The sequence below is a fragment of the Pseudophryne corroboree genome, chromosome 12 (genome assembly GCF_028390025.1).
Source record: "Pseudophryne corroboree isolate aPseCor3 chromosome 12, aPseCor3.hap2, whole genome shotgun sequence".
In the NCBI taxonomy this organism is placed as follows: Eukaryota; Metazoa; Chordata; class Amphibia; order Anura; family Myobatrachidae; genus Pseudophryne; species Pseudophryne corroboree.
This window is the reverse complement of record NC_086455.1, coordinates 116,264,965-116,289,494: the sequence shown is the minus strand read 5'-3', so window position 1 is coordinate 116,289,494 and position 24,530 is coordinate 116,264,965. Positions and strand designations below refer to the sequence as shown.

Sequence of the window (24,530 nt, the reverse complement as noted above, 5' to 3'; positions counted from 1 at the left end):
GACCTGAATCCAATTGAGCACATCTGGGACATCATGTCTCGCTCCATCCACCAACGCCACGTTGCACCACAGACTGTCCAGGAGTTGGCGGATGCTTTAGTCCAGGTCTGGGAGAGATCCCTCAGGAGACCATCCGCCACCTCATCAGGAGCATGCCCAGGCGTTGTAGGGAATTCACACACATTACTGAGCCTCATTTTGACTTGTTTTAAGGACGTGACATCAAAGTTGGATCAGCCTGTAGTGTGTTTTTCCACTTTCATTCATTTTGAGTGTGACTCCAAATCCAGACCTCCATGGGTTAATAAATTTGATTTCCATTGATAATTTTTGTGTGAATTTGTTGTTGGCACATTCAACTATGTAAAGAACAAAGTATTTAATAAGAATAATTCATTCAGATCTAGGATGTGTTGTTTAAGAGTTCCCATTATTTTTTTGAGCAGTGTGTGTGTGTGTATGGATGTGTGTGTATATGTATGTATGTGTGTGTGTATGTATATGTATATGTATGTATATATATATATATATATGTATGTATATATGTATATATGTATGTATATATATATGTATATGTATATATGTATATATATATATTTTAGTTTTTATTTTATTTTATTATCCTTTATTTATATGGCGCCACAAGGGTTCCGCAGCGCCCAATTACATAGTACATAAATAATCAAACCGGAAAACAGCGACTTACAGTTGATGACAGTATAGGACAAGTACAGGGTAAATAAACATAGTTACATCAGCAGATGACACAGGAATAAGTATCAGGTGGCAGAAGACTGCTGGAGTTGATGCAGTTGAAGATTATTAAAATAAGAAAGGATAAGCACATGAGGGAAGAGGGGGTATATATACATGTGTGTGTATATAATAATACAGGTTGAGTATCCCATACCCAAATATTCCGAAATACGGACTTTTTTGAGTGAGAGTGAGACAGTGAAACCTTTGTTTTTTGATGACTCAATGTACACAAACTTTGTTTAATACACAAAGTTATTAAAAATATTGTATTAAATGACCTTCAGGCTGTGTGTATAAGGTGTTTATGAAACATAAATGAATTGCGTGATTGTACACACACTTTCTTTAATGCACAAAGTTATAAAAAATATTGGCTAAAATGACCTTCAGGCTGTGTGTATAAGGTGTATATGAAACATAAATGCATTCTGTCCTTAGATTTAGGTCCCATCACCATGATATCTCATTATGGTATGCAATTATTCCAAAATACGGAAAAATCCCATATCCAAAATACCTCTGGTCCCAAGCATTTTGGATAAGGGATACTCAACCCGTATTTTATTTCTGCTTGTGAGTAGACTCCTACGTGTCTTTAAATAAACAGAACATGTTTTATCCTTGTATATACTGGTTTAGACAAGCTAGTTAGATGCCAATTTTTTTTATTTTATTTTTTATAAAACTTCAATCCTGTTTTCTCTCTGTAACTGTCAGGAATGAACCTCTTGGCTTCTGCTAGCCGCGACAGACTAATCCATGTATTAGATGCTTCTAAGAATTACAGCCTTCAGCAAACCTTAGATGACCATTCTTCGTCCATCACCGCTGTAAAATTTGCTGGTAAATTCTTTCGTACAATCAAAGATTTCAGTGTTGATATTCTGAATATCCGTCTTAAGAATGTATTTACATTTGAGCACAGGCTACATGGCATGTTTTAGATTACCCAAAGCCAATAGTCCATATAAAAGTAGGGGTGGAGCTATTAATTGCCTGGACCTGTTGGAGGGGCCCAGGTCAGCTGCTGAGGAGAAGAGATGTCCCCCTTTGTGCCGCACAAAGTATTTTACATGCTTTTCTTTTTTGGAGGGGGTATGTCCGCACCTCCTGGCTTTGGCCACACAACTTTCAGTATCACCCTGTCCTGCTGATATCTCAACGGCCCTGCTCAATATACACACAAACTGGCATCCTGTAATGCTTGCTGTAAACTAAATTTCTTTGGTGTTAACTGCGCACTGAGGCCCTCTAGTGTTCGGATGAGCTGCTGCACTTAAAGGTGACCAACCTAAATACCAGCAAACATAAAATTAATTCTATTAGTGCTGCGCTCAATCCTAGTGTGTCAATGAGAATATTGGGTGTTGATCATTTATAATGTTTAGTTTTTTCAGAAATTGTACCCTTATTCCTCCTCCCCCTTCTCTTTCAGTGATGTACCCTAAAATGGGAGCTTTGTATGGCACAAATTTATAGCTTTATAGCTTGTTAATAGCTTTTTATTTTTTGATAGTCCGCTTAAAGTCCGCTTCAAATAGAAGTCTCTTAAATAAACTGTATGACACTAGAGATTGGGCTATATACAGTTTATTTAAGAGACTTCTATTTCAAGCGGACTTTAAGCGGACTATCAAAAAATAAAAAGCTATTAACAGTGCTCAAAAGGATCTATTTGGTCAATCATTTTTTATACATATATGCCGGTCATTTGGGGTTTATTCCCATTTATAAATTTGTGCCATACAAAGCTCCCATTTTAGGGTACATCACTGAAAGAGAAGGGGGAGGAGGAATAAGGGTACAATTTCTGAAAAAACTAAACATTATAAATGATCAACACCCAATATTCTCATTGACACACTAGGATTGAGCGCAGCACTAATAGAATTAATTTTATGCTTGCTGTAAACTAGTTTGAACAGGAAAGAGTGGATGTTGGAGGGATCAGTGGAATGCTGGACCTGTTTTTTATTTTAAAAACAGATTTTGACCTCTTTATATGGTATTTTAGACCTCACCTCCCAGCATAGTGCAGCCTAGCTGTCCACCGTACTTTCTCTTACTGCAGTCAATGGACCTCGTGTCAGGTGATTGTTAAGCGCAATGGAATATTCTGGTACCATATAAGTAAATAATAATTATGAGGTCCAATACACTGACTTTACGGACAGCCAACTCTTTTGGATGGTGGCATCGCTCATCAAATCAGATGCAGTAGTTATTATAGTCCATGCATTGAATCTGTCAACTGCTGCAGCTCTTAAGTAGAGTCTCCAGTACAAGCTGTTATAAGAGATGGCAGAATATCACACACACCATGAGAGCACCTCCAGTGTACTAGTCTGGATCAGTACAGATGTCCAATTTCTCCCATGGGTGTAAAAGTTCTATCCACAGAATAGGTAAAATACGTGGCTTGGTTTTTGATGACGTATAGCAGCAGTAATGACCCATACATAAGTATACCGCTGTGTTATTTAACCAGGGTGCCAACTGGAGTTCTGCTAATGACTATGTCTTATTTTACAGCTAATGCTGGGAAGATGCGAATGATCAGCTGCGGAGCAGATAAAAGCATTTACTTCCGTACTGCCGAGCAGGTATGTTAATGTCCGTTTCTTTACACACACTGCAAACAGCAACCAGCTCATCTGTGACAGGTAATAAAAGACCCATAAACAGACTTCTGCTATTGTACCAACTTCACTGTAAGGAGTCACAGGACTAGGTTGTTCTGTGTTTGCTGCTTTGACTCATACTTTTATAGTTTATAGTGAGTGACGTGGTTACAGAAGTCAGTGTGACTCACAGTTTTGCCTGTGGACATAAATCATGTGAATGCCTTCTACCTGGCGTCAGAAAGCGCATCACTTGGGTTTATCTACTTTACTTGCAGAGTTGAAAACAAATGAACCTTTGTTATGATCTTTTCATTTCTTCCGACAAGCCTAGAAATTCATCTTTTCTGCTGAGTGGTACACTTGGCTCCACAAGGAATTACATCGGGGTGTAGAGTAGGATCTTGATCCAAGGCACCAACAGGCTCAAAGGTATGACCTTCTTCCCCAGATGCATAGAGCCGCCTCCTATATCACCCCGCCTCCGTGCACAGGAGCTCCGTTTGTAAGTTGGTGCCTTGCAGTATGCAGGCACTTAACAGGAGGCTGCCATAAGCAGCCTTTTCAGAGCTTCATTTTACAGACTGAAAACAATGGAAATGTAAAGAAGACTTCCAGGGCTGCTGCAGGCACCGTCTAATAGACCTTCGTGCGTGCAGCTCCATCACCCCCAGCGGCACTGTATACTCCCGCGCCGCGGTTGCCGGGTCACTCCAGCGGAGGTGCCGGCTTCTTCCATCCTAACGTGAGTCACACACACGCTGCCGTCTCCCAGATCGCGGAGCCTCAGACGAGGGGGAGGTAAGGGGCTTCTGTGTCGCACTTTACCGCGATCCAGCGCGGCCGTAGGAGGTGGGCCACGCGCGCACTGACACGGATTACTGGGCTGATGTTCCACTAGCCACCAGGGTTATATTATAGGCACAGGTCATGGGGGATGTTGTACCAAGTTCCCCCCGCGATAGTTTTACTGCCCGCACACCCGGTGGGGATGCCAGCAGGGGGAGCAGGTTGGACCTGAGGCTCTTCATCCCCCCCCCCCCCCCCCCTTCCCAGCCCTAGGGCGCCATTTCAGCAATGTTCCCGCACTGGAGCTGCTTCCCTCTCCCTCATTCCCGATCAGCAGCCATTCCAAACAGCGGCTTGCTGTTTCCTGGGATTGCTGGGGCAAATCCTCCTCTGTGGAACCGCCTGACTGCCAGTGCTGTGCTTCCTACAGGACACTTGAGTATTCTACCTGTCACTGGGACTGTGTTAGTTAAGAGAGTACATACCTTCAGGGTTGTGTGGTACAAACACCCTGTGATATACATCCAGTGCTTACTGTGTTTGTTATATCTATAGTTATCACGTATAGCCATACTGAGTATTACTTTGTATTGTTAGTCCAGTGCAGTTTATGGTTCATAATTTCTGCATGGTACGCTTTTGACTCTATCTATCTATCTATCTATCTCGATCGATCGATCGATCGATCGATCGTTCGTTCGTGTGTGTGCATGTAGCTACTGTGTGGTTGCCTTATTGCAGGGTATTTCACTCACTGGGCTATTCCTATATTGCTGCACCTGAGGGGGCCAAGTGTTTCAGGTGTTTCTATGCAAATAATATAGGATTGTTTCACAAGATATACTAACTGGGTATTTTTACTTGTGATTTATAGTCGCCATATAATCTATATCTCTTGAACTCACGGTCTGTGCTACCTTAGGCACGCTTTACTGAAGAGTTCTTGATAGGTATAGTGCTGCTACACTTTGTACCTTGTTGCCCAATATTGTGCACATAGTTATGTCTGCTACACGTGGCAACGACGCTGGGGCTTCTCCCACACTGCGTGGTAGTGAGGCCGCAGACGTGATGGAGGAAAATATGAAAGCTGAGAGTTCTGGTAGTGGGTCGGTAGCACCTGGGGCATCACCGGGCTCACCTTGGGCTACGTTTTCCACGCTGTTAAACACGCTTGCAACTAAATTGGCACCCCCTGTGGGACCACCTGTGCCGATGCAGCAGGTTATGGTCCCTGCTATTAATCCGCCATGGGCAGATCAAATCTCCACTCAGTTACAGCATTTGAACTGGTCACTGTCTAAATCTAAGTGTCACTCTCGCCCGCCTAAGACTGTCTTCTAAACTGGCCATTACCTCCTCCCAATTCACTGCTATTCCAGACACTTCCTCTGAGGAGGATGGTACATTTACTGATCCCATAGACACTGACACAGTTGTTTCTGATGGGGAAGGGAAATCATTGGTGGATGTCCCGGATTTGATTGAAGCATTTAGGCTCATTCCTCAGGTGTCTGATGTGTCTGAGCCTGAGGCTGTCTCTAAAAAGCCAGATAGGTTTTACCTCATTCTCGACTCCTGGCTGACATATGTCGGGATAATCCGGGAACGGAATCCATACTGCATAAGAGACTGTTGGCTCGCTATCCTCTCTCTGCGGAGCTATGTCAGAAATTGGGAAACTCCTCCCCCTGAAGATTCTCATGTGGCGCGTATGGTAGTTTCCTCTGCTCTGCCAGTAACTACCGTCACCTCTCTGAAGGAATTGACGGATAGACGTGTGGAGGGTTGTTTGAAAGCGATTTACACCCTACCGGGGGCTGGGCATAGGCCAACCATTGCAGCAACTTGGGCTGCTGAACCTGTTGAGGCGTGGGCTCAGAGGCTAGAGGCGGAGCAGCCTTCCGACGCATCTGAGCATGCTTGACAATGTATCTCGTATATTAACACGTCTTCTCTGTACCTTAAGGAGGTGTTGGTGGCCGGGCTACTATTACGTCCATCCTGGCCAGACGCATCCTTTGGTTGAGATCCTGGTCAGTGGATATGGATTCCAGGAAAACCCTGGAGGTGCTTCCTTTCAAGGGAGACATTCTCTTTGGAGAAGACCTCAATAAGATTGTGGCTGATCTGGCTACTGCTAAAACAGTTTGCCTACCTAGTACGGCTCCTTCCGCACAGAAGGCTAAAAGTACTTGCCCTCTGCCCTTTCATCCTCCAGGTAAAGCAAAAGGTCAGGCGTACCCGAAGCAAGCTCGTGCTTCCAGACCTGCCAAGCCCAGACCAAAAAGAGCCTGGGCTGCCCGTCAGCCTGCTTCCAAAACTGACAAGCCTGCCGCATGACTGGGCGGGCCTCCCTCTGGGGGATCCCAGGGTGGGGGGCTGACTTCTAGGTTTTGCCCAGGAATGATTGAAGACCACTTCAGATGCCTGGGTAAGGGAAGTCGTCACTCGAGGTTACGCCGTACCCTTCAAGAATCGTCCCCCTCATCGATTTTGCCTGACAGATGTTCCTTGGACCCTACAAAGGCAAACACTCTGCATATGGTGGTACATTCCCTCCTGACCACAGGAGTGGTAGTACAGGTGCTTCTGGCTCAGAGAGGCAAGGGGTACTATTCACCGCTGTTTCTAGTCCCGAAACCGAACGGGTCCTCGCGGCCCATTCTCAATCTGAAGTCCTTGAACAAGCATGTGCGGGTCTCCAAGTTTCGTATGGAAACTCTGCACACTCTATTGTTCTGGCAATGGAGCCTGGGGACTATATGGTCTCCCTGGACATACAGGATGCCTACCTGCATATTCCTATCGCAGTCTCTCATCAGCAGTACCTGAGGTTTGTGGTTGGCAACCTTCATTACCAATTTCGGGCGTTACCCTTTGGTTTGACAACGGCTCCCCGAGGTTTCACCAAAGTAATGGCAGTCATGACGGCTACACTCCGCCGTCAAGGGTCAGGATCCTACCGTACTTTGACGATTTGTCGATCCTGGCAAATTCCCCAGAACTTCTCCTGTGTCATCTCAATCTAACGGTCCAGTGCATGAAAGCCCACGGGTGGTTGATCAACTGGAAGAAATCCTCCCTGGTTCCTGCTCGGAGCATGTTACATCTGGGAGCGTTATTGGACACTCACAACCAACGGTTGTTCTTGTCTCAGGAGAAAAGTCCTGAAGCTTCAGGACAGGATTTAATGCTTCCTATCTCGTCTGCAAGTGTCGATATATTCGGCAATGCAAGTGCTACGTCTCATGGTGTCGGCTTTCGACATGGTGGAGTATGCTCAATTCCATTCTCGCCCTCTGCAGATGTTAATTCTGACCAAGTGGGACGGCTTGCCTCACCGGATCAGATCTCACATGATCTACTTGTCTCCGGAGGTCCGCCTGTCACTGAGCTGATGGCTTCAGGACCAACGATTGAGCAGGAGCCGTCCCTTCTGGATATCCAGCTGGGTCCTGCTGACGACGGATGCCTGTCTGAGAGGTTGGGGCACGGTGTTGGAACAGCACTCTCTTCAGGGTTGGTGGACCAAGGAGGAGTCTCTACTCCCAATAAATATTCTGGAACTGCGGGCAATGTTCAACGCATTAGAAATAAAAATAATGTAAAAAAAAAAAATAGGGGCAGACTAGACTTATCTGCCGACAAATTCTATGGTTCTATGACAATGGCCCATCATCTAATACAGAACAGACCTGTTCAAGTACAGTCGGACATCGCCACCACTGTGGCGTACATAAATCATCAAGGCGGCACTCGAAGCCGCATGACAATGAAGGAAGTATCACGGATTCTTCAGTGGGCGGAGCGCCATCTGCTGGTCATATCCGCAGTGTTCATTCCGGGCGCCCTGAACTGGGAAGCGGACTATGTCAGTCGTCAGGACGTACACGCAGGAGAGTGGACCCTCCATCCGGAGGCATTTCAACTTCTTGTGGACACATGGGGCCTTCCAGATGTGGATCTGATGGCGTCTCGACACAATCGCAAGGTTCCGGTCTTCGGAGCAAGGACAAGGGATCCTCAAGCTGCGTTCATGGACGATCTGGCAATTCCATGGAACTTTCAGCTGCCGTATGTGTTCCCTCCAGTGTCACTCCTGCCCAGAGTAATACAGAAGTTCAAGCAAGAAGGAGGAAACCTGCTTCTGGTCGCTCCAGTGTGGCACAGATGGCACTGGTTCTCCGATCTACTGGGTCTCTCGTGGGATCGTCCCCTTCTACTTCCACAACGGGCAGACCTCCTCGTTCAGGGCTTTTGTGTTTACCAGGATTTGGCCCGTCTGGCTTTGACGGCATGGCCCTTGAGGCTTCCGTCCTGAGGGCCAAGTTTTTTTTTTTGAGGCGGTCGTTTTACCTATGTTGAAGGCCCGTAAGCCGGCTTCTGCTCGGATTTACCATAGGGTCTGGAATGCTTACTTTACTTGGTGTTCGTCTCACGATCATGGCGTTTTCAAGTTTAGTACGGCCAAACTATTGGTCTTTCTACAACAGAGCCTGGACTTAGGCCTGCGTCTGGCCTCCCTCAAGGTTCACATTTCTGCCTTGTTGGTTTGGTTTCAGAGACAGATTGACACCCTACCTGATGTCCATACATTCACTCAGGGTGTGTTGAGGATTCAGCCTCCTTATGTGCCGCCTGTGGCCCCCTTGGGACTTGTCGGTGGTTTTGGAGGCCTTGCAAGTGTCTCCGTTTGAGCCTCTTGCCTCTGCTGACCTAAAGTGGCTTTCCCTTAAGGTCCTTTTCTTGCTGGCTATTGCTTCAGCTAGAGGGGTCTCGGACTTTGGTGCCTTATCCTGCAAGTCTCCTTAGTTGATTTTTCACCGTGATCGGGCGGTTCTTCGAACGCGGCCTGGTAATTTGCCCACGGTGGTGTCTTCTTTCCACCTTATCCAGGAGATTGTGGTTCTGGCCTTTAATTCTCCTGAGTTGTCTCCCAAAGAACGGTCTTTGGATGTGGTACGGGCTCTCCGTATCTATGTGAAGAGAACTTCCTCCGTAAGGAAATCTGATTCTCTTTTTGTATTGTTTGGTTTTCACAAATGTGGCTGGCCTGCTTCCAAGCAGACTCTGGCTAGATGGATTAGAATGGTGATTGCATATGCTTATGTACAGGCTGGTCGTCCAGCTCCTGTTACCATTTAAGGCCCATTCTACTCTGTCGGTTGGACCTTCTTGGGCGGCCCACCGTGGTGCGACCCTTGAACAATTGTGCAAGGCGGCTACGTGGTCCTCAGGGAACACGTTTATAAGGTTCTATGCCTTCGATACCGCCGCTTCCCAGGATGCTTCCTTTGGACGCTGGGTTCTTGTGCCCGCTACAGTGCTTCCCCTCCCGTGCGGAACTGCTTTGGGACATCCCCGATGTATTTCCTTGTGGAGCCCAGTGTACCCCGCAACAGAAAACGAGATTTATGTTAAGAACTTACCGTTATTAAATCTTTCTGCGAGGTACACTGGGCTCCACAAGGCGCCCACCCTGACGCACTTAGCTTTTTTGGGTTGGTATTGGCATAGCCACTGACACCCTCCCCGGTGGTGGTGAGTGTGTGGTGTACTTGGCTACGAGCGGTTGTCGTCTCTGGTACCTGCTACTGCATTGGGCTGGTTAACGAAACTGAGCTCCTGTGCACGGAGGCAGCGTGATATAGGAGGCGGCGCTATGCATCTTGGGAAGAAGGTCAAAGCTTTGAGCCTGTTGTTGCCTCGGATCAAGATCCTACTCTACACCCCAATGTAATTCCTTGTGGAGCCCAGTGTACCTCGCAGAAAGAGAATTAACAACGGTAAGTTCTTACCATAAATCTCGTTATTTTCCAGAACTCTCAAATGGTTCCTGAAATGTGTTTTTGTGAACTACAGTATCACTGCTATAATGTTGGCCACAATCAAGGGATAGAGGATGAGATTGCTATAAGGAAATCTAGAAGTTCTGCAACTAAATAGTTAGCATCATACATCCATCAGCTATAACATTAAAACCACCTGCCTAATATTGTGTAGGTTCCCACTGTGTCTCCACAGACTCCACAAGACTTCTGAAGGTTTCATGTGGTATCTGGCACCAAAATGTTAACAGCAGATCCTTTAAGTCCTGTAAATTACGAGGTGGGACCTCCTTAGCTGAGACTTGTTTTCCTTCACATCCCGCAAATGCTCCATTGGATCTGGGGAATTTATTTACCTGCACCTGCGTGCCTTCTTCCATAGTACATCTTGGTCATCCAAATGATGTAAAAAAAGTGATTATTCAGACCAGGCTGCTGCCATCCATTGCTCCATGGTTCAGTACTGACATTCATGTGCCCATTGTAGGTGCTTTCGGCGTTTGAAAGGGGTCAGCATGGGCAATTCTGACTGGTCTGAGGCTACGCAGCCCCATATGTAGCTATTGTAGCCACCATTAACTTTTTAAGCAATTTATGCTACAGTAGCTCTTCTGTGGTATCGGATCCGATGGGCTAGCCTTCGCTCCCAATGCGCATTAGTGAGCATTTGGCACCCATAACCCTGTCGCCGGGTTCACCAGTTCTCCATCCTTGGACTATTTTTGGTAAGTACTAATCACTGCATACCAGGGACACCCCATAAGACCTGTAATCTTGGAGCTAGTCTGACCCAGTCATCTAGCCGTCTCAAGCTGGCACCTGGTCAGTCGCTCAGATCCTTATGTTTGCGCATTTTTCCTTCTTCCACCACATCCGCTTCAAGAACTGAGTGTTCACTTGCTGCCTAATATATCCCACTCCTTGACATGTGCCATTTTAACAAGATAATCTATTATTCGCTTCACCAGTCAATGGATTTAATGTTATGGCTGATGGTTGTATATGTAGTTTAAGGTTTTTATTAACTAGAAAGTGATTTTTTATTTATTTATTTAAATGACCCATTTTTAATTTCTGTTTTAAACCTGTCTGGTAATTGTGACTTAACTTTCAGACCGGAGATGGGTCTATTAATTTTAAACGCACCCACCACATCGTACGTAAAACCACCTTATATGACATGGATGTGGATCCCAGTCTGAAATATGCAGCCATTGGGTGTCAGGACCGAAATATCAGGTGATCAAACCTTTCCACTTTTCTGCCACTGATTTTCAAATATGTAAAGCAGTGTCTAGCGCCACTATTCCAGTCATGTGTTGTATGGAGGCATCATTTGGAAAGCTGGACCTGTATTCAGTCTTTCATTTCACTACACAGTGGTGACTTCTACTGCTCATTCATCAGTGAAGTCTAGTGTGTATTGGACCAGCTACTCATATTTTGCAGACGTATTCAATATTCAGCAAAGTTGTTCTGCACAGTGAATGTTGGTTATTTCAATTTTGCATGTGCGAAATACATACAAGCTTTTACATTGTTTGTGTTAGATTTCATTTGATCTTGGCAGCACAGCTGTAAACCAGTGGTGGCCAGAATGCCATCACTTGTAGTAGAATATATAGTGTAGCACATGATGTATATAATTTCTCTTACGTTCTAGAGGATGCTGGGGTCCACATTAGTACCATGGGGTATAGATGGGTCCACCAGGAGCCATTGGTACTTTGAGAGTGTGGGCTGGCTCCTCCCTCTATGCCCCTCCTACCAGACTCAGTTTAGAAAATGTGCTCGGAGGAGCCGGTCACAGCTAAGGGAGCTCTACAGAGCTTCTCTAGTAAATCTTTGTTTTAGGGGTTTTTATTTTACAGGGAGACTGCTGGCAACAGCCTCCCTGCAGCGTGGGACTAAGGGGGAGAGTAGTGTCCGCCCTGCGGGGTCTGAGCCACTTACTCCGCTGACAGGACACTGAGCTCCTGAGGGAGCCACTGGGGATTGCTCGCCCTGGCAGCATGCCGCCACCCCTTTTCAGAGCTGAAGATTGTGGCGAGTAAGTCCTAGCAAGCGGGGGGCCGGTGTGAAGATGGCGGCAGCGGGGATGGGAACGCAGTATTAACTGCGCTCCTGGGAAGGCTCAGCGGTACATGTTGCAGCGCTGTGAGGAGCTCCCTGGGCCAGCGCTTACCTCCTACACTTTTCCAGAAGCCTGTCGGGGTCCGTGTATCTCAGCCAGCAGTAAATCCTCAAGCCAGTATAATCCATGGTGAGCGGGAAGACTGCGCCATTTCGGGGGCGGAGCTTCTCTTCACAGCGGACCCAGCAGCGTTCAGCGTCATTTTTCTGCCTGCACAGCACTGATCAGGAGAAGCAGGTCCCTCCACAGCAACTCCAGCTATCTTTCACAGTACCAGGGGGTTGTAGAAAGAGGGGGGGGGGGGGGGGGGGGGGGAGAAAGAGGCTGCAAAACGACTGTGTATCCTATTAAAGTGCACAGTCAGCGCTGATAAGGGGTCTCCCTTTAGATAAAAGCACTGTGTTTTTCTTGCCATTTTTGGGGGTGAAACTCTGTCTGTAATCCCCTGTGTGTGTGTGTGTGTGTGTGTGTGTGTGTGTGTGTGTGTGTGTGTGTAGTGTTTGTGGTCACCTTTAGCTATGTCCAGGGACACTGTGTCATATGCTGCAGAGGATTTATCCTCTTGGGATGATCCCATTCCATGTAGTCTGGATAGCACTGGTTTAGCACAGTTAACAGCATGGGAACCTGAGTATTTTTCCTCTAGCGAATCTGTGATTTTTCAGAATTATAACAGAGCTGCACAGTCTGAATTTGCACCTCAAGCTTTACAGGACTCTATGGCAGTCTGGCCCAGTTCTGTCGCCTCAGGGCCCCCACTATATGTTCCCAAACACGTGTTCTTGCACCGGTTATGCAAGACGACACGGATACCGATTCTGACACTGCAGACTGTGATGTGGATATGTTTGGGGGGGCGGCATCTCTTGCACAAGTGCAGTTAATGGTAGAGGCTATTAGAGATGTGTTGAATATTTGATACAACACCTAGCAGGTTGAGGAGGCTCCCTTCACTGATAATGGAGCCTCTCTAACCATCCCTGCGTGAAAGGAATTATGGGGCAGATGTATTAACCTGTAGAAGGCATAAGGAAGTGATAAACCAGTGATGTGTGCAAGGTGATAAAGGCACCAGCCAATCAGTTCCAATATGTAAATTAACAGTTAGGATCTGATTGGCTGGTGCCTTTATCACCTTGCACGTGTCACTGGTTTATCACTTCCTTGTGCCTTCTCCAGGTTAATACATCTGCCCCTAAATGCTTTATTTGAAAAAGCATGTCTTAATCCTGTGAAATATTCCAGATCCCTAGGAGGATCCAGGTGGCTTTTCCTTTCCTGGTGGAGGATAGGACAGAGTGGGAAACCCGTCCGGTGTTGAAGCCGGCTGACCGTAAACTTGATAATACGCTCAGATCAGTGTGCACGGCTTCAGGGGCAATGTAAGGTCCCGCTATTGCCAGTGCATGTATTGCCAAGTCTATAGTAAAGTGGTCAGGCACGTTACTTGAAGATTTGGGTAAAATTGACAAAAATTATGTTGAATTGTTTTTGCATCACGTTCAGGGTTCGGCTTGGTTTCTGACTGAATCCATGAAAGACCTGGGTTCCTTGGCTGCAGGAATCTCTTCCATGTCGGTCTCAGCTCGTCGTGGACTGTGGCTACGTCAGTGGTCTGCCGACGCGGAATCCAGGAGAAGTGTGGAGACCCTACCCTACACAGGTCAGGCTCTGTTTGGGGAAGCGCTAGATATGTGGTTCTCCACGTCTGCAGCGGGTAAGTCACCCTTTCTTCAGCTACGCCTGCTACGAAGAAACCTTTCTTCTTCAACTGCATCACAGCCCTGTGAGGCTGAAAAGCCAGAGAAGCCTGGCCATCCAACGCCTCCTTTCGGGGAGGTAGGCCCAAGTCCAAGAAACCGGCTACTGCAGATTCCCAGGACCAGGCGCCTGTTTCAGGTGCACCGAGGTCCTTCGCATGACGGTGGACTGCACGCCCCGGTGGTGGGGCCGGTGGGAGCGCAGCTCAGACATTTCAGTCTTTTCTGGGTGTCGTCCGGCCTGGATCCTTGAGTGCAATGTCCCAGGGGTACAGGCTGGAATTTCATCTCCCTCCTCACCGATTTTTCGTCCTGCCTGCTCTGCTGGCAGGCAGGACTGTCCTACAAGAGACAGTCCAGAAGTTGGTAGAGTCACAGGTACTTGTACCTTTTCCACCTTCTTTGTTTAACGAAGGTAACTATTCGAACCTTTTCATGGTACTGCAACTGGATGGTTCGGTCTGACCCATTTGAACCTGGAATCACTGAACCCCTTCGAGATGTGTACAGGGCAATAACAGACATTTGGGTTTTCCCAAAACGGACATGATGGCCTCTCGTCTCAACAAGACGCTTCAACGCTATTTTTCCAGGTCGAGAGACCCACAAGGACGCCCGGGTGTCTCCGTGGGTGTTCCAGTCAGTGTATCCTACACTTCCACTCCTTCCAAGGGTTCTAAAAGCTCATAAGGAGAACGAAAGTTCAAATGTTCCTCATTGCTCCAAACTGGCCAAGATGGGCTTGGTACGCGGACCTTCTAACTCTATTGCAAGAAGAGAAGGCCTCTTCAAGAGGACCTGCAGGGTCCGTTCACCTATCAAGACTTACCGCTGCTACGTTTGACGGCGTGGAGGTTGAACGCCTTATACTAACTCGGAAGGCCTTCCGAACACTGTTATTCCTACCCAGATACAGGCTAGGAAAGGAGTAACGTCTAAACATTACCATCGTATTTGGAAATCAACTGGGACGGTTTCTCCTCTTCCTGCAAGCAGGTGTGGATATGGGCCGGAGTTTGGGGAATCTGTACAGGTCCAGATTTCGGCCCTATCCATTTCCTTCAAAACGATTGGCTGCCCTCCCTGAGGTGCAGACCTTTTTAGAAGGGAGTTCTGCACATCCAACCTCCCTTTGTACCATCTGCGGCGCCTTGGGACGTTAATGTGGTGTTGCAGTTCCTCCAATCGGACTGTTTAAACCTCTACAGAAGGTTGAGGTCATATTTCTTACAAGGAAGGCTGTCACGTTGTTGGCCTTAGATTCTGTTAGACGTGTGTCTGAGTTGGAGGTTTCGTCCTTTAAGAGCCCTTACTTAATCTTCCATGAAGATAGTGCTGAGCTCCGGACATGTCAACAGTTTTTCTGCTATGGGTTGTGTCGGCATTTCATATCCACCAACCTATTGTGGTGCCAGTTGCTACTGATTCCTCAATTTCATCAAAGTCCTTGAGTGTTATTAAGGCTTTGAAAATCTATGTGAAGAGGACTGCTCGTCACAGATAATTGGACTCTGTTTGTCCTGTATGATTCCATGAAAAATTTGGGTCTCCTGCTTCTAAGCAGACGATCACTCGCTGGTTCAGGTTCACTATCCAGCACGCGTATTCTACGGCAAGATTGCCGTGTCCTACGTCTGTTAAGGCCCACTCTACTCGTAAGGTGGGGTCTTCCTGGGCGACTGCCAAGGGTGTCTCGGCGTTACAACTTTGCAGAGCAGCAACTTGGTCTGGGTCGAACATGTTTACAAAGTTCTACAAGTTCGATACTTTGGCCTCTGATGATCTGAAGGTCAGTTAATCAGTTCTGCAGGAGCCTCCGCGCTCTCCCTCCCGTTCTGGGAGCATTGGTACATCCCCATGGTACTAATGTGGACCCCAGCATCCTCTAGGACGTAAGAGAAAATAGGATTTTGGTTACCTACCGGTAAATCTTTTTTTCGTAGTCCGTAGAGGATGCTGGGCGCCCGCCCAGTGCTTCGTTTTCCTGCTATAGTTATCTGGTTCAGTACAACTTTGTTTTAGTTATGTACTGCATTGTTACTTGGTAAGTACTGTTTCAGCTGTTGCTGAGGTTTCAAGCTAGATAGCTTGATGTGCCTTGTATGTGTGAGCTGGTATGAATCCCGCCACTATCTGTGTACAATCCTTCTCTCGAAGATGTCCGTCTCCTCGGGCACAGTTTCTAGACTGAGTCTGGTAGGAGGGGCATAGAGGGAGGAGCCAGCACACCCTCTCAAACTCTTAACGTGCCAATGGCTCCTGGTGGACCTGTCTATACTCCATGGTACTAATGTGTACCCCAGTATCCTCTACGGACTACGAGAAAAGGATTTACCGGTAGGTACCAAAATCCTATTTTAATTACCTACCGTTAAATCCTTTTCTCATAGTCCATAGAGGATGCTGGGCGCCCGAACAGCGCTTCGTTCTCCTGCAGTTGTTACTTGATCCGGGACTACCTTGTTACTTGGTTAAGTACTGCATTGTTACTTGGTTAAGTACTGTTGTTCAGCTGTTGCTGACTTGTTCAAGCTGGTTAGCTTGGTTTGCCTTATGTGTGATTTTTTTGCTAAATGGTGTTTACTTTTTTCTTTCCCAGTGTAATATAGAGCCCAAATCACTACAAAACGCCCCAAAAAATAAAGCTGTAGAGTTTCACCAAATATTAGGCTGCAGTTCTAATAGACAATAAGTACTTTGAAGATAATAATTAATGCCCACTACCTGGACTGATTCTAGCCAATTTGGCTCCCAGTGCAGACTCCAAATAAAAAATAAAAAAAGACACGCACACACCACACACACCACACACACAGTCATGGAGGGTGTGGTCTTTCTGAAGTAGGCATGGTCTTGCTAAAATGGATGTGGTCTTGCAGGAAAATACTACCTTAGCCATATTATGCCTCAAACAATAATGCCACTAGCACCTCATAGAAGCAAGGGTCCACTAGGTTACATCTTCGCTCTTGCTATGTGTACTTTATCTATCATCGGCATCTTCATAATATATTCCCTATTGTATTAATCAACCGAGTCCTTTTCCACCAATCCAAAGATAGAGATCCTTGGGGCCAATAATGGGACCCCAATGCTACACCAGTGGCAGCAATGCCTCTCGTGACTTTCACCCCAAATCGACATACCACAGAGCTTGTCCGCGGGAGCTGTCACAATGTTCCATGCACATCACTGCAATTTCAGTTGTGAATCTCCATCTAGTTTGTGCAGAATAATGGGGGTGAGAGATACTCTGTGTCATCCTACATGTATCTGAATTTGTTGGCCGTATTCATAGAGGAGGTAGACTCGCAGAAGACACCCAGTTTCCCAATATTCATCATGTACAGTTCCCAGCTCCTCCCAGTTATGTCTAGGTTCTGCCCTTTTTAAGCTTTTTTAACTTACAGTGCATTTAACAAAGCATCTTCTAGACCAGAGGTTCTCAAACTCGGTCCTCGGGGGCACACACAGTGCATGTTTTGCAGGTAACCCAGCAGGTGCACAGGTGTATTCATTACTCACTGACACATTTTAAAAGGTCCACAGGTGGAGCTAATTATTTCACTTGCGATTCTGTGAGGAGACCTGCAAAACATGCACTGTGTGTGCCCCCCGAGGACCGAGTTTGAGAACCTCTGTTCTAGACATTGGGTGTATATTTACTGATGTGGGTTATAGAGGTGGAGATGTTGCCCATAGCAACCAAATCAGATTCTGCTTATTTACCTAGTACCTTCTAGAAGATGATAGCTAGCATCTGATTGGTTGTAATGGGCAACAGCTCCACTTCTATAAACCCGCACTTTAGTAAATATATCCTTTGGGGTGCTGTTGACTATTCAACCAGAAAAGCTTTACATAGTCTATCATTTTATTACTCTATTGCTCTAAGCATGTATTCTTCACGGACCTGTTTATCGGATTTCTTTTTTTTTTTTCTTTTTTCTTTTTTTTTGCTGGATAGCATTGCTATACCTTTTGGGGCAGATGTACTAAGCCCTGATGAGAGAGAAAGTGGAGAGAGATAAAGTATCAGCCAATCGGCTCCTAACTGCCATGTTACAGACTGTGTTTGAAAAATGAGACATGAGTTGGTTGGTAGTTTTACTCTACTCGTTATTTCAAGGCTTAGTACATCTAGTCCCTATATAGATATCTGTTATTAGTAAGCTTATTATAGTACATTGGGGACTGTTCATTGTTTCCAACCATCACTGACAATAGTCATATTAATAGTTACTTGGAAGCAAAGAGTTTCATATATGAAATATATTTTCATTAAGCTTAAAATAAGATTTTACTTACCGATAAATCTATTTCTCGTAGTCCGTAGTGGATGCTGGGGACTCCGTCAGGACCATGGGGATATAGCGGCTCCGCAGGAGACAGGGCACAATAATAAAAGCTTTAGGATCAGGTGGTGTGCACTGGCTCCTCCCCCCATGACCCTCCTCCAAGCCTCAGTCAGGATACTGTGCCCGGACGAGCGTGCATAATAAGGAAGGATATTGAATCCCGGGTAAGACTCATACCAGCCACACCAATCACACCGTACAACCTGTGATCTGAACCCAGTTAACAGTATGATAACAACGAAGGAGCCTCTGAAAAGATGGCTCACAACAAGAATAACCCGATTTTTGTAACAAAACTATATACAAGTATTGCAGACAATCCGCACTTGGGATGGGCGCCCAGCATCCACTACGGACTACGAGAAATAGATTTATCGGTAAGTAAAATCTTATTTTCTCTGACGTCCTAGTGGATGCTGAGGACTCCGTCAGGACCATGGGGATTATACCAAAGCTCCCAAACGGGCGGGAGAGTGCGGATGACCCTGCAGCACCGAATGAGAGAACTCCATGTCCTCCTCAGCCAGGGTATCAAATTTGTAGAATTTAGCAAACGTGTTTTCCCCTGACCAAGTAACTGCTCGGCAAAGTTGTAAAGCCGAGACCCCTCGGGCAGTCGCCCAAGATGAGCCCCCTTCCTTTTGGAATGGGCTTTTACCGATTTTGGCTGTGGCAGGCCTGCCACGGAATGTGTAAACTGAATTGTATTACAAATCCAGCGAGCAATCGTCTGCTTAGAAGCAGGAGCACCCATCTTGTTGGGTGCATACAGGCTAAACAGCGAGTCAGATTTTCTGACTCCAGCCTTCCTGGAAACATATTTTTCAGGGCCCTGACAACGTCAAGTAACTTGGAGTCCTCCAAGTCCCTAGTACCCGCAGGTACCACAATAGGTTGGTTCATGTGAAAAACAGAAAACACCTTAAGGAGAAATTGAGGACGAGTCCTCAATTCTGCCCTGTCAGAATGAAAAATTAAGTAAGGGCTTTATATATGATAAAGCCGCCAATTCTGACACACGCCTGGCTGAAGCCAGGGCTAATAGCATCGTCACCTTCCATGTGAGATATTTTAAGTCCACAGTGGTGAGTGGTTCAAACCAATGTGACTTTAGGAAACTCAAAACAACATTGAGATCCCAAGGTGCCACTGGGGCACAAAAGGAGGCTGTATATGCAGTACCCCTTTTACAAACATCTGAACGTCAGGCACTAAAGCCAGTTCTTTCTGGAAGAAATTCGACAGGGCTGAAATTTGAACCTTAATGGACCCTAATTTTAGGCCCATAGACAGTCCTGTTTTCAGGAAATGTAGGAAACGACCCAGTTGGAATTCCTCTGTAGGGGCCTTCTTGGCCCCACACCACGCAACATATCTTCGCCAAATGCGGTGAAAATGTTTTGCGGTTACATCCTTCCTGTCTTCGACCAGGGTAGGGATGACTTCATCTGGAATGCCCTTTCAGGATCCGGCGTTCAACCGCCATGCCGTCAAACGCGGCCGCGGTAAGTCTTGGAACAGACAAGGCCCCTGCTGGAGCAGGTCCTTTCTTAAAGGTAGAGGCCACGGGTCTTCCGTGAACATCTCTTGAAGTTTCGGGTACCAAGTCCTTCTTGGCCAATCCGGAACCACGAGTATCATTCTTACTCATCTCCCTCTTATGATTCTCAGTACTTTTTGTATGAGAGGCATAGGAGGGAACACATACTCTGACTGGTACATCCACAGTGTTACCAGAGCGTCCACCGCTATTGCCTGAGGGTCCCTTGACCTGGCGCAATATCTAGTTTTTTGTTCAGGCGGGACGCCATCATGTCCACCTTTGGTTTTTCACAACGGTTTACAATCATGTGGAAGACTTCCCGATGAAGTCCCCACTCTCCCGGGTGGAGGTCATGCCTGCTGAGGAAGTCTGCTTCCCAGTTTTCTACTCCCGTATGAACACTGCTGAGAGTGTTATCACATGATTTTTCGCCCAGCGAAGAATCCTTGCAGTTTCTGCCATTTCCCTCCTGCTTCTTGTGCCGCCCTGTCTGTTTACGTGGGCGACTGCCGTGATGTTGTCCCACTGGATCAATACTGGCTGACCTTGAAGCAGAGGTCTTGCTAAGCTTAGAGCATTGTAAATTGCCCTTAGCTCCAGTATATTTATGTGGAGAGAAGTCTCCAGACTCGATCACACTCTCTGGAAATTTTTTCCTTGTGTGACTGCTCCCCAGCCACTCAGGCTGGCATCCGTGGTCACCAGGACCCAGTCCTGAATGCCGAATCTGCGGCCCTTTCATAGATGAGCACTCTGCAGCCACCGCAGAAGAAACACCCTTGTCCTTGGAGACAGGGTTATCCGCTGATGCATCTGAAGATGCGATCCGGACCATTTTTCCAGCAGATCCCACGTAAAGGTTCTTGCGTGAAATCTACCGAATGGGATCGCTTTGTAAGAAACCACCATTTTTCACAGGATCCTTGTGCAATGATGCACTGATACTTTTCCTGGTTTTAGGAGGTTCCTGACTAGCTCGGATAACTCCCTGGCTTTCTTCTCCGGGAGAAAACCTCCTTTTCTGGACTGTGTCCAGAATCATCCCTAGGAACAGTAGACGTGTCGTCGGAAAAAACTGCGATTTTGGAATATTTAGAATCCACTCGTGCTGTCGTAGAACTACTTAAGATAGTGCTACTCCGACCTCCAACTGTTCTCTGGACCTTGCCCTTATCAGGAAAGCGTCCATCTTTCTTTTAAGAAGAATCATCATTTCGGCCATTACCTTGGTAAAGACCCGGGGTGCCGTGGACAATCCAAACGGCAGCGTCTGAACTGATAGTGACAGTTCTGTACCACGAACCTGAGGTACCCTTGGTGAGAAGGGCAAATTTGGACATGTAGGTAAGCGTCCCTGATATCCAGTGACACCATATCGTCCCCTTCTTCCTGGTTCGCTATCACTGCTCTGAGTGACTCCATCTTGATTTGAACGCTTGTATGTAAGTGTTCAAATATTTCAGATCTCACCTAGCCGTCTGGCTTCAGTACCACAATATAGTGTGGAATAATACCCCTTCCCTTGTTGTAGAAGGGGTACTTTGATTATCACCTGCTGGGAATACAGCCTGTGAATTGTTCCCAATACTGCCTCCCTGTCGGAGGGAGACGTTGGTAAAGCAGACTTCAGGAACTTGTGAGGGGGAGACGTCTCGAATTTCCAATGTACACCTGGGATACTACGTGTAGGATCCAGGAGTCCACTTGTGAGTGAGCCCACTGCGTGCTGAAACTCTTGAGATGACCCCCTACCGCACCTGAGTCCGCTTGTACGGCCCCAGCGTCATGCTGCGGACTTGGCAGAAGCTGTGGAGGGCTTCTGTTCCTGGGAATGGGCTGCCTGCTGCAGTCTTCTTCCCTTTCCTCTACCCCTGGGCAGATATGACTGGCCCTTTTGCCCGCCTGCCCTTATGGGGACGAAAGGACTGAGACTGAAAAGACTGTGTCCTTTTCTGCTGAGATGTGACTTGGGGTAACAAAAGGTGGATTTTTCAGCTGTTGCCATGGCCACCAGGTCCGATGGACCGCCCCTTTATACGGCAATACTTCCATGTGCCGTCTGGAATCTGCATCACCTGACCACTGTCGTCTGGCAGATATGGACATCACATTTACTCTTGATGCCAGAATGCAAATATCCCTCTGCGCATCTCGCATATATAGAAATGCATCCTTAAAATGCTCTATAGTCAATAAAATCTTGTCCCTGTCAAGGGTATCAATATTTTCAGTCAGGAAATCCGACCAAGCCCCCTCAGCGCTGCACATCCAGGCTGAGGCGATTGCTGGTCGTAGTATAACACCAGTATATGTGTATATACTTTTAGGATATTTTTCAGCTTCCTATCAGCTGGCTCCTTGAGGGCTGCCGTATCTGGAGACGGTAACGCCACTTGTTTTTATAAGCGTGTGAGCGCCTTATTCACCCTAAGGTGTGTTTCCCAACTCGCCCTAACTTCTGGCGGGAAAGGGTATACCGCCAATAATTTTCTATCGGAGGAAACCCACGTATCATCACGCACTTCATTTAATTTATCTGATTCAGGAAAAACTACAAGTAGTTTATTCACACCCTACATAATACCCTTATTTGTGGTACTTGTAGTATCAGAAATATGTAACACCTCCTTCATTGCCCTTAACATGAAACGTGTGGCCCTAAAGGAAAATACGTTTGTTTCTTCACCGTCGACACTGGAGTCAGTGTCCGTGTCTGTGTCGACCGACTGAGGTAAATGGGCGTTTTTACAAGCCCCTGACGGTGTCTGAGACGCCTGGACAGGTACTAATTTGTTTGCCGGCCGTCTCATGTCGTCAACCGACCTTGCAGCGTGTTGACATTATCACGTAATTCCTAAATAAGCCATCCATTCCAGTGTCGACTCCCTAGAGAGTGACATCACCAATACAGGCAATTTGCTCCGCCTCCTCACCAACATCGTCCTCCTACATGTCGACACACACGTACCGACACACAGCACACACACAGGGAATGCTCTGACAGAGGACAGGACCCCACTAGCCCTTTGGGGAGACAGAGGGAGAGTTTGCCAGCACACACCAAAAACGCTATAATTATACAGGGACAACCCCTTATACAAGTGTTTTCCCTTATAGCATTTTTATATATGTAATCATATCGCCAAATAAGTGCCCCCCCTCTCTGTTTTAACCCTGTTTCTGTAGTGCAGTGCAGGGGAGAGCCTGGGAGCCTTCCTCACAGCAGAGCTGAGCAGGAAAATGGCGCCGTGTGCTGAGGAGAATAGGCCCCGCCCCCTTTTCGGCGGGCTCTTCTCCCGGAGTTTGTGAGATCTGGCAGGGGTTAAATACATCCATATAGCCTCAAGGGCTATATGTGATGTATTTTAGCCATAAAAAGGTATTATACATTGCTGCCCAGGGCGCCCCCCCCAGCGCCCTGCACCCTCAGTGACAGTTGGTGACTGTTGGTGAAGTGTGCTGACAACAATGGCGCACAGCTGCAGTGCTGTGCGCTACCTTATGAAGACTGAAAGTCTTCTGCCGCCTGTTTCTGGACCTCTGGACCTCTTCAACTTCGGCATCTGCAAGGGGGGTCGGCGGCACGGCTCCGGGACGAACCCCAGGGTGAGACCTGTGTTCCGACTCCCTCTGGAGCTAATGGTGTCCAGTAGCCTAAGAAGCAAATCCATCCTGCACGCAGGTGAGTTTTCTTCTCTCCCCTAAGTCCCTCGTAGCAGTGAGCCTGTTGCCAGCAGGACTCACTGAAAATAAAAAACCTAACTTAAACTTTTATTCTAAGCAGCTCAGGAGAGCCACCTAGATTGCACCCTTCTCGTCGGGCACAAAAATCTAACTGAGGCTTGGAGGAGGGTCATGGGGGGAGGAGCCAGTGCACACCACCTGATCCTAAAGCTTTTATTATTGTGCCCTGTCTCCTGCGGAGCCGCTATATCCCCATGGTCCTGACGGAGTCCCCAGCATCCACTAGGACGTCAGAGAAAATATAATGAAATGAAGTCACTTTTATATATAAATGCATTTCCAGTGCTTGGGATGTTCAGCTTCCTATTCAGATTTTGTTATGTATGTTGTGCTCATGGAGCATAGACGTATTGGGTTGGGTGTGTGACTGTCAATCAAAGGGAGGAATCCAATGAGGTGCGAGCAGCTTGCACCTGCGAGTAAGTGCAGCTGTATAGTATGTCGCACTTACCGTACTGCTAGACTTTCAGATTTTTGTTCGCAGCCCCACAGGGCTTAGAGCAAAAATGATCGAGTCCGGCACTACAATAGGGCGAGTTCAGCTGCTATTGCTGGCGCAACGGTAACTTGGGCCACTCACGCGCTACTCGCACCTAATTGGATCCCCCCTGAAATGAGAACATGGACAGTGTGAGGTTACACTTTGGATGCCGACATGTTAATGCGATTTTAAAGCATGTTAACATTGTGAACTTTACAACTTCAGACATGATGGTAAAGCATCATGTGCTGAGGTTGTTAAACCAACACTGTAAAATGCATCAAATTGCATTATTAACATGTCGGCATCGCCAGTTTGATGTCCCACTTTCCCCATTCTCATTGTGGACAATAAAATAATTGACATAGTATAGACATTCACAAGTGTTTTTGTCAAAAATGTCAGAAATGGCTCAGCCCGAACTGCGTCATGAGTTATTTGTGACCACAATTCAAGAGAATAACAAATGCCAGTATGATGATATGTCATATGCTAGTGCATCATGGGAGA

General features: G+C 46.8%; 1 protein-coding gene across 5 annotated transcripts in view; it reads left to right on the top strand.

The window, feature by feature from the left end:
• Positions 1-24,530, top strand: part of MAPKBP1 (mitogen-activated protein kinase binding protein 1) — a 373,799-nt gene that overhangs the window by 238,814 nt on the left and 110,455 nt on the right. For all 5 annotated transcript variants that reach the window (XM_063947904.1, XM_063947905.1, XM_063947901.1 and 2 more), the window contains exons 14-16: positions 1,477-1,602; positions 3,292-3,362; positions 11,115-11,239. In XM_063947904.1, coding sequence (XP_063803974.1) covers positions 1,477-1,602; positions 3,292-3,362; positions 11,115-11,239 — 322 coding nt within the window. The remainder of the gene's footprint in view (positions 1-1,476; positions 1,603-3,291; positions 3,363-11,114; positions 11,240-24,530) is intronic.